The following is a 10,727-nucleotide window of genomic DNA, read 5'->3' as shown; positions in this document are numbered from 1 at the left end:
TTTTAAAGGGAGTTTCCTTACCATTATATATAAATGTACAAACCTTTTATATAAAAAGATTTCTTAGTACTACGTTACAGTAATATTTTTTTCACTTCACTTGTAAGTAAGAGGTCTTAGGTTCGATTATCGTCAAAGACGAATTCGAACCATAGTATTGCTAACTCTCTATGAGGCTAAGTCTGTCATCTCCCATTTAGTGTAGATAATATCGTTTAGAAAAAGAAAAAAAAGATTTCTATTCTTTTGGTAAAAAATGAGGACTATTTATTAGGGAAGTGTTATTGGCACTCCAAAAATCTCATTCTACACTCCTCACAAGTGTATTTTTCTTTCATAATATAGAAAGTTTGGAGTGTAAAATGAGATTTTTGGAGTGCTAATAACCATTCTCATTTATTAAGCCTATCCATTATCAAATTTTGATAGTCCGAACCGTTTATTTTTTAATTTGCACTGTGTAAATCATCATTGCAAAATATTAGTCAAATCAGAAATATTTGAAGTATCTATTATTTTTATTTTTAAGTCTCACAATGAACTAGCAATACTTTCATTCAAATTCGCGTTTCGCGAGAATCGAATGTAATACCTCTCACTTACTAGTAAAAAGAAATATCACCATATCATAATACTAAATAGCATTTGAGACATCTAATTGAGTTTAAAAAAAAATTAATAAACACCATGTTCTAAGACATAAATAAATGAGGACTTTTGAATAAGGTTCTCTATATGGATAAAATTTGGGGAATTCCTTTGGATAAGACTCTATATATATATATATACACACACACACACATAGAGAGAGAGAGAGGATTATGATATTGGCGGGAATGTTCCTGCAAAGACTGGAAATTTTGATCAGGGAGAGAGAGGATTATGATATTTGAAGGAATGTCCTGGAAAGACTGGAAATTTGAGAGAGAGAGAGAGAGAGAGAGAGGATTATGATGCAGGAATGTGCTGGAAAGACTGGAAACATAGAGGGTAAGTTTTGAAGTTGATATTCCAACAAACATCGGAATTGATTAGTGTTTTCCTTGGTGAACGAACTTGTGACTGCATTTGCATGCACGACTCCCATGCACGTCACACGTGGTGAGTCATCAAACGACAACCTCGTGGAAAAGGAAAGTTTATTGTCAATGATATAAATTTTACGCGTAAATCTTTTTTCATATGACAGTTCATTTCTTCATATGATAGTTGTATTATACGCATGAAATACTATAATTAATATTACTCAGTGTTATGAAAGTTGGTCTCGTGTCTTGTGAGCATGCTTCCTATGTCGTCCTTGTTTGTCAAGTTCATTCACACGGCAAATTGTAAGAAGGGAATTGTAGAGCATTTTCATCTATGTTAAATTGACATGACTAGGCCTCAAATCCAATCCAAAACACACATCTACTCGTTTTTGGGTCGTCAAGGCTCATTAGTCATGGCATCAGTCACTTATGAGTCCAAATGTAAATATATAGTGTTGACGTCAAGCACACCTAGCTAGGGGAGTGTGAGGCCCGCCACAATGATTACTTCCAATGTACTCGACACGTGACCAAATATAAGAGGTTACTTTCAAATTTTCATTCTAATCCAACCGTTCTTGATATTTTCGCAAGAATAATTTTTTAAATTTAGAAAAACGTCAAACAAAAAATTACAAACATCCTACGGTTACACGTAATTATTAAGTTTTTAAGATGTACCATAATTCATTCATAAAAATCTTAACAACATATTTTTTAGACATGGACAGATAGCGCAATCATGGTCACCTTCTAAATTAATTTCATATGTTCAATAATTACTAAATAATTGAAGTATACATTAAATATAAATAAATCTTTGTAAATGTAACAACATTTACCAAAATCAAGATTATTATTTGTATGTGACAATTATCGGCCTAAGGGAAGAACTTTACCACTCATGGACTTTTCTTGAGATATCAAGTCCACCGCTAAAACTTTTGTATCAAAAAAGCCCACTTCCTCGTAAGAGAAGTGATTTCCGCAAACTTATTTTCTCTCCGTAATGGTCATAAAAATTGAAAAAGGAGTGCACGGAAATCATTCCCTTTTATCAAATAGAGAAAGCTACACTACATAACCCAAACTTGCCAAGGCAAAAGCTAACATACTGTCTTCTGTCAAAGAAAATGCTGTCAACCTTCAGCGGTACCATTTAACATAAACAATTAACAAGTTCAAGACTTTGTCCCTAATTTCGATCCGAAAGTTTAAATATTTGATACAAAGTTTTATTTTTCTTGTTTTTTTGGGGTTAAGAAAAAGGTTCGAAGAAAAGAAACGGCCTGCATATAGACGGAGGGGATGCAGGAACTTCATTTAGCGGTAGGTGTATGAAGGACCTGCAAAAGCATAACGAGATTAAACTGGTGCATGCACAGGATCCGGCTTGGTCGCCTGGTAGACTTCTGTACGGTTATAACCTAATGGAGCATCAGCAGCAGCAGCATCTTGTCTCGAGTACAATGATAATCTCTCTACACGACGAACGGGTTCTCTCCTGTACACAGGATCAGTCTCAATCATGTAACTGTCTCTTCGTCTGTTGCTGGTTTCTCTCCTTTGCACAGGATCGGCCTCAATTAGGTAGTTCTCTCTCCTTCCACCAACAGAATAAGGTCCTGACATAACATTTGGGTCATTCGGGCTAAATATGGTATTTAGAGGATTATTGTGCAAGAGGGCTAACTTGTAAAGATATTTGGTTGTAAGTGGGGTAGTTTGACATTATAATCAATGGCGGAGCTAGAAATTTTTTACCAGGTGGGCTAGCTTAAAAATTTAAATCTTTATAAATAAAGAAACTTGATACCGTATTTTTCATAGTATCAGCTAGTTTAATTCAAAAGGTGAGCCAAAAAAATTTGTAATTAAACAAATACATGTTAAAATTTAAAAAATTCAAACTTGTACATGTACAATAAGCAATGAGAAAAATGATGTAAGATAAAAGAGATGATTTGTAAACTATATTACATAATTTTATATAGTTAAACCTAGAAAATTCAGATTAGTAACTAAATATTTAATGAGTTATATTTAAAAATCAATTAAAATTACATGTACAATTTTATTTTTCATTAAAAGCTACCTGGTCAACCCTTAACCTGGCCCTGCCAGTGATTATAATATTGTCTTTTCCTTTTTGTTTGAGTGGTGGGGGTTTGCCAAGAGTTTTGTTTAACCAAAACAAATGCTTGCTCTTGGATTGGAAGACAATATGCAGACACGGAAGTGGACATATGGAGGAAACAAGCCACCTTGTTTTTTTTTAATTATTAGTTTATTGCAAGTGGTGGAGATATGCTAGAAACATATGGTGAAAATACAAGTTACTATTTTTAATAAAATTTCACATGCAAGCTGGTAAATGGAATGCATTCGGGCTGGATTGGTGTTCTCAACAAGATGGCTCTTTCAGATCTCTGTATAAAGGGGCGGCACAAGGATTATGGACACTCAACCAATTAAACAAACAAACAAACAAACTCTGCTCTCAAGTCAGATTTACATCCAAAAGCTGTAATCAGCCCAGATCCCAGTCCTTTTAGTAATAGATTTCTTAGAAAATCTATCTTTTGTCTAGTTTATTAGCTCTGCTACTCATCCAGTAGTATCGATCTCCTTTGTAGCTTATGTACAACTCATTTCCAGTCATTTACTTTCCTCTGTCATTTACATTTCCAGCAACCTTATCATTTAGTTGTTGTTACATTTCTCCATATAAGTAAAGTTCTTATATGTAAGGCAAAGAAAGAACCTTGATTTGAGCCACTCCCACTCTATGACACAATCTCTTAGTCAAAAGTCAAACTCAGCCGCAACCTCAATCATTCAAAACCCATCTACTAGCAGCATCTAGTAGTGGCATGCTTGCACCCGCCAATTTCATGTTTGAGTAAATTCCCAGCATGCCCGCGAGACCCATAGCGAATTTAGGGAGCAAACAACTTGCATATGCATCCAAGGCAGTAGCAGATGTTGCAGGTGGCAACTCACGTCTGGTGCCAATAGTATGAGTGTCATTCAAGTAAGGACGATCAGAATGAACATTCTCTCGATGTGCACGGACATTATGTCTGTAAATGAAGTTTGTCTGTCGTAGAAGATGCTCTCCTTCATACTCCCTACGGCGAGATTCCCTAGCAGAAGTAATTGAATGAGAAGTCACATTTCTCCCGTCTCCCCGAAGACCATAAGCTCGATATTCCTTTTCAGTTAGGTACAAATCATGAGAAGTCTCCTCTCTCCTTGCAGGTACCACTTCTCGGTATGCAACATGCTGGTCCCCTTCATGGGCAAACACCGGATAACTCCTAGCATCAGTATGGGCATAAGGATCTCTAGTATGTGCATCCCTTTGTGAAAGCGGCCGTGATTCTCTCACCCTTTCATGAACTCCCCGATCCCGAGCTTTTGCTTCCGGCGGGGAACGGGGGGCTAGAACCGATGAATGCACTTGAGCTGGTTGGAAAAGTGCTGTGAGCCTCCTGACCTGAAATAAAAATATTGGATACAATTCCGCAAAAACGTAACAAAACGATGGCCTCACTCCCGGAAAAGTGCTGGTCCCTTTCATGGGCAAACACCGGATAACTCCTAGCATCAGTGTGGCCTCTCTCTATCATTCGGCTTGAGCTTTAACTGCTTCATGTTTGGATTCCAAAACCATCCTTAACTAACTAAACATGTTTTGTGCCGGAACCCAACTAACTAATCACTAGCAAATATTTGTCATAGAATTTCTAAGGCTATTCTTCGGCCAGCCGGTGTTATGGCGGGACTGAAAACGAAAGAAGAAATCCGTCGACGGTCAGGCAGATGATGCTTGGGCAGCGGCATTGAAGGTGAGCGGCTTGATGTCCATGGAACGCATGTAACTCAAAAACTGTCCGGGCAGCTCTTCCAAAAGACCTTGAACAACAGAAATCTGCCCACCTGCTTACAAGTTAACAAATCCCACAGATTTTGTCAGCTAAAATACGAAAGAAGACCCGAGAAAAAAAAAATAAACGATTGCCAATTTAATACAGGTTGAATGAAAATTTGAACACAGTTCTAGTAACTTCGCATCACACGATGTTGACGTGCACTTAAAGGTACAATGGATGTTTAGATAGAGAAATGGAGGTCATGGATACTTACTCTGCACATCTCTCATTGGAACGAACTGGACAATGTCACGCGTAGCTATGCGACCTGTAGAACTTTCTAATCGTTGCCCTTTGTCAGCGTCAAGGATCTGCCAAATACAAAATATTCAGACGAAACTTCATGATATGCAGAAATCAAAAACCAGTATGTGAAAATCTTGAATAAACACAAGTGTTACCTCCATTTGTCTGAAATCCGCATTACCAACTCCAACGATGAGGATTGATAGAGGAAGATTAGATGCCCTCACCAAAGCATCTTTTGTTTCTTGAAGGTCAGTGAGGATTCCATCCTAGAAAACAAGATGGCATTTATATTATCACTTTTGGTAAAACAAAGAACCGAGGAGTTAAAAATTCAATTTGAATTCGTCGTGCTCTTACCGTTATAATGAGCAAGACGTAGTACTTGTTGTTGTTGGACGAGAGGGACCTGGCGGCAATTTCAGCAGCCCTGTTAACCACTTGGCCAAACAACGTCGGTCCTGACAGAGAAACATTGCGTAGAGCATTGGCATAAGCAGCCATTATGCCTTCAACTCCGACAACCTGTTAAATAAATGATTCAATTGAATTTACTGAGATGGTTAAACAAAATATAGTTCAGGTGTATTGAATGAGATTGCAAACAAAGGGTAAAAGAGCATTGCAAAGAGTTAAACCACTCCTTTACCTCAGATTCACTTGCATTTCCATTCAAGTTGAAGCAGTGTGATACAGTTCCATTAGCCGTCCTTCCTCCAAAGCCCCAAGCAGGAAAACTCTTGTCAGCATCGTAGAACTGAATGACTTGTCCTACTTCTGTTATAGCCTGCAAATGACATCGTTGCTTTCGCTAAATATTGAACAGAAAAGTAACCATAACAACAAACGCTCGAGAACAAATGACGTTAATTATGTACGAATTCAATACACGTCTGCAAAAAGAATATGGTGGATAAGATAGAACTATCCCTATTGAAGCACATGCTTACCTGCTGGTAAGAATTCAGCCGGCCATACGGATCAATATAGTGCAAAGACTCAGGTTTTCTAGGATCTCCATTTGAACCTGGACAAAATTTAATATTTGAAACAAGAAAATATATCAAACCCATGAACTTTGCAGAATGAAGACTGATACTAGACTATCAGACATTGCTTACCCGTAAAATCAACTGCAACCATGAAGTTAAGCTCAAATCCACTAGATATATAGTCAACAAAGCTGAATTGTTCCTTCTCACAAAATTGATCCACAAATAGCTGACCCTTCAAAACCTACGTTAGCATATTACAAAGCAAACGTGAGTAAATTCAAATTGACATGAAATACTAAGGAATTGGACTGCAAGATTGAATAAATACCTTTTCATGATCCGCACGAGAAGATGGAATAAAAAAGTTCACCCCACTTTTTTCTTTGAATAGTTTTTCAAGGTCTGCTACTGATTTTTGGAGTTTCCTGAGTAAAACGAGTAGAGAGGTTAATTTCAAAACTTTCATTTTTTTGTGTTCCAGGCACAAAACAATGATATCATGCAAGAAGTAACAAAATAAAGAAGTTGGAACCAATCAATAATTACCCAATAAGAACGTGGTTGCCATCGCTGTTGAAATCAAAACACTCAATAACCAGTGGGGTGTCCTGCATCAAATTGAAGAGAGTTATATGATCTCTCTTATCGTATTTTCAATTACCAAAATTTATATACTCTAATTTAATGGGTAACCAAGCAATAATTCACAAGCTTACCTTGCTTCCGAACTGTTGCATACTCAGGCATAATGGTTTCCAGGTCGGGTTTAAATTGTTATCCACCACTTCAGTCTTGCAAATTGGAATAGAACCCCCAGTCTCAACAGTCCTTGATATTCTTAAGAAAGGATCCTGAAGTGAAGAATCAGGAAAAGAAACCTAAGAATCATACAATATAGGAAATTTGTATATACAAATTAAAAGATCCCACAAAGCTTCTTTGAAATGCTTACGCTTTTAGAAAAGAGATCTTTGTTGTCCAAGTGGGCACAGCGGAATTTAATCTCTACAGCACTCCTAGAAGCAATAGTTTCCTCGGCATGCACAGTGAGTGTTCCAAAGTTTCTCAAAACTCCATGTCCGTTTTTGCCTTTCAGAGTCAATGTTAGACTTCTATTTTGTTTAGTCACAATCTGCCATCAGAAAAGAGAACAAGTACACGGCAAACTATAAATTAGGTTCGACTTCATTTACTTGAAAACTAAGAAATCTTAGGTACTGATTTCAATACATTTTGGGCGACGGTTTTGCATATGATTAAATAAAGGAAACCACTACAAGCTATATCGATATCTTTCCTTAGCTGCATCAACAGTGAGCAGTGCAGTAACTATTAACATTGAAAATTAAACATGAAAAGAAACACATAACCCTAAGTATTAATTAAAATACACATCAAACCAGCTCAATGAAAATATATGAGCTGAACAGATTTCAAGAGAATTACCTCTGAAAGGACACAACTGCCTTCTCCAAGAAACTCTTGATCCCTCAAATTCAGAGTCTGCAAGGCAACAAAATAAGAAGGTTAACACATGAATTGTATTAGGTTTTTCGTTCTAAAAGAAAACGCTAAAAATTCAAAGAAGTCTCGTCATACCTTTACAGGTACATTGTGGTATTGTGTATCAACATCATAGACACGGAATCTTGGAGGAGAACACAAGAAAAGAAAATAAGCAAACGTCTGATAAACTACAAAGATGTCTTCAGAAACATAGGTGCTACAGAAAATATGAGGAACTTACATCAAATTCTGCACCATCTCGAACTGATAAGCTACTGAAACTTTCTGTATCCATACCGGATTTAAATTGTTCAGTATGACTTCAGTTCTCCCGAGTTCCTCTAGCTCACCATCATTCTTCTTGAGGTATACAACCACCATAGGATCACTCTGAAAGAAAACCAGAGAATTTTTTAGCCTCGATAGTAAACTCGTAGCGGTCAGATGACACTGTTACAATAACTTTGTTACTTAGATAAAACTTAACCAGTATTTTAACTGCTATGTTATCACAAGTAAGGTGACATGGATAACATACCTTTGAAGTCACATCAAGATCAAGCAGCTTGGATGCTGAAAAGGATAACTGTAGCAAAAAATTGAAAAACATTAACACAAAACAACAAAAACAACAAATAAGCCTAATTCACTAAGTGGCGTCGGTTGTATGACTCCTAATACGCCATTGCACTTGGTTTTAGAAGACAAAAGATGAAAGAGAAAATCCAGAGGAAATAATGAATCAAGGCTTTGGAATTTGGACCCAGCAAAGTATCACATTGTAAAAAAGGTTTTGTCTGATGGTCCCCAAGTCATCATTGGCATAACAAAAAAAATGAGAATCTTGCTAATGTCCTGTTTGTGAGACCCTCAAATCAACATGCAGCCTCACGTAACACGCCAATCACTTGTGAAACATGCATGCAAATAAACATGATACACATAAAGTTGACTTAGTATTTTGGTCAAACATTTGGAACACATTGTAAACCAAATATGACTTTGGGTCCTTAATATTGTGGGAAATCTTATTTCAAGCTGCTAGATTTCATGCCTTGTCCAATCACTCAATAAGATGTTTGCGCTAACAAGCGTATAACTGTTTACTTTCCACTTAAATAATTTCCCTAACAAGCATATTCACATAATGCATTTGGATGATATATTAAGAGTCAATAACACGTGATGTGTTCGTTAATATACGGACGTGGTCAGACCGCCTAACACAAGAGTCTCACCAACATTTGGATGAGTGGGTATTGTGACGCTTGGCATTTTAGTGGATATTGTGGATACATGGTAACACGCCACCTTGCAATGAACTATGAATGAAACTTCATCTTCAAGACTTCCAACAATATAATAGTAAAATGGACTTAACCTTTCAATTTTCTCGGCAACCTAACAGCAGAAACTCTACAACAACAAAAATATAATGGTAAAATCGGCTGAATTATTCAATTTTCTCTGCAACCTAGCAGCAGAAACCGTACAACAACAACACAAGTTTCCACGACTTGAATTTGTGATCTTTCGGTCATAAACAAGCAACATTTTCGTAAGGCTAAAAAACTCAATAAATAAAAAACATTTGCAATAAAAAGGAAAAAAACCAAAAATTGAGACAAATAATATTTTCAAAATACAACTACAAAATAATATTTGCAAAACTCAAAATATATGCACTCAAAATATGAATAAAATAAAATAAGATCTTGTAAGGTTATATTTATAGCCAAAATAACTAATAACTAATATATATATATATATGTATATTTCGCAAAACTCAATATATATATATATGTAAATTAAATAAGAAATTCCAAGAAAAGAATGAAATAGAAATTCCAGAAAAACAAAGAAAATAAAAAATTCAAAGGTTGGAGGAGTAGGGATTTGAAGGCAAATCGATCACACTGCAGAAGCAGTGCTGGAGTTGTACCTCGAGTTGCGTAAAAAGCGGGTAAGCACCATGCTCCCTGTAAAAGAATTCAATGGCATCGTTGTGAGCGCCGTCGTTCTTGGCGTTCGGTTCGGAGGGCCTTGGCAGGGCCCCGCCCACGGCGTCCTTGCCTCCCCTCACGTCCGAAAAGCATCCTCCCATCCCTTTCAATAAAAAATCCCAAACCTTTATCCGTACTCTCTCTCTCTCCTCTTTCTTCGTCTCTCTGAAATTCGAGAACCCTGGAAGCAAGTTGCGACTGTTAATCGCAAAATCAGTCTGCTAATTAGGAGATTTTGCGTGATTAAGCTTCGTTAAACCCTGAGGATTATGGTATTTGATTCTTTGCGATGCGCATATATGTGTATGTATAGGCAGTGAGATCGTTTCTTGCATATACATATAAGGGGAACGCAAAATTGGTGCTTTATACGTGTTCCTGCCTTATCCGGAAATTTTCTCGAACGCGTATGGTAGATGGGTAATTTCCCCGAAGTTTCATTAGTTTCTTTTTTTTTTTGTTTTTTTTTTAGTACACATCAAGAGGTAGGGGAGTTCAATTGTTTTTTTTTTTTTTTTTTTTTGTCTAAAGAGAAGGGGAGTTCGATTAAACTATCATTGTATGAAATTTATCACAAGTATTTTCAAATAATGAAAGAAAAGTCCTTTTTTTTAATGGAAAATCAATAAAAATCACGGACAAATATAATAAAATTAACTTAGCTTCTCAATGTGAGTAGAAGTTTTGAATTTCCTACGTGGTCGATTTACGAGACATCGTACTTATAATCTGAACCGTTTATTTTGTAAATAACTATGTAAAGATCATATGTGCAAAAAACTAATAAATTATGAGATCGTTCAGTTATTGAATTGTATAAAAACATCTGAATGGATTTCGTAAAAACATTACGAATCATCTATCTATTTGCTAAAATTAATTGGCTCAACGATTTTTTAATTAATTTTTTTTTGTAAAAATATCTTTACAAAATGAATTATTATATAAACTGTTCTATTATTCTGTAAATCGGCCACACAATATTTTGAGGAATAACTCCTTTGAGGAGTC

The 10,727-nt window shown here is 36.2% G+C and overlaps 1 protein-coding gene across 2 annotated transcripts; it reads right to left on the bottom strand.

The window, feature by feature from the left end:
* Positions 1–3,432: 3,432 nt before the first annotated feature.
* Positions 3,433–10,067, bottom strand: LOC137745733 (protein BONZAI 3). Of its 2 annotated transcripts, none has more exons than XM_068485735.2 (16): positions 9,656–10,067; positions 8,252–8,299; positions 7,955–8,103; positions 7,807–7,855; positions 7,654–7,710; positions 7,160–7,339; positions 6,924–7,058; positions 6,754–6,815; positions 6,536–6,632; positions 6,334–6,448; positions 6,163–6,239; positions 5,862–5,999; positions 5,573–5,737; positions 5,368–5,481; positions 5,181–5,277; positions 3,433–4,973 (listed from the first exon to the last, which is right to left on the bottom strand). In XM_068485735.2, exons 1-16 carry the CDS (start codon positions 9,815–9,817, stop codon positions 4,849–4,851), a joined length of 1,770 nt encoding a protein of 589 aa, XP_068341836.2. In that variant the 5' UTR covers positions 9,818–10,067; the 3' UTR covers positions 3,433–4,848. The 2 variants fall into 2 exon arrangements, with proteins under 2 accessions (XP_068341836.2, XP_068341835.2); XM_068485734.2 differs by having other exon boundaries at positions 3,433–4,976; positions 9,656–10,023.
* Between the last annotated feature and the right edge of the window lie 660 nt (positions 10,068–10,727).

This window comes from Pyrus communis, chromosome 12 (assembly GCF_041283825.1).
Source record: "Pyrus communis isolate YQ-2024b chromosome 12, ASM4128382v1, whole genome shotgun sequence".
NCBI lineage: Eukaryota > Viridiplantae > Streptophyta > Magnoliopsida > Rosales > Rosaceae > Pyrus > Pyrus communis.
The sequence above is the reverse complement of the archived record's forward strand: the minus strand, read 5'-3'. Positions and strand labels throughout refer to the sequence as shown.

Excerpts from the sequence above, each read along its gene's own strand:
- LOC137745733 (XM_068485734.2), bottom strand. The coding sequence starts at position 9,817 with ATGGGAGGATGCTTTTCGGACGTGAGGGGAGGCAAGGACGCCGTGGGC. Across the intron at positions 8,104-8,251 it reads ATCTTGATGTGACTTCAAAG|AGTGATCCTATGGTGGTTGT; the intron begins GTATGTTATCCA and ends GTTTTCTTTCAG. Across the intron at positions 6,816-6,923 it reads TGCAACAGTTCGGAAGCAAG|GACACCCCACTGGTTATTGA; the intron begins GTAAGCTTGTGA and ends AATTTGATGCAG.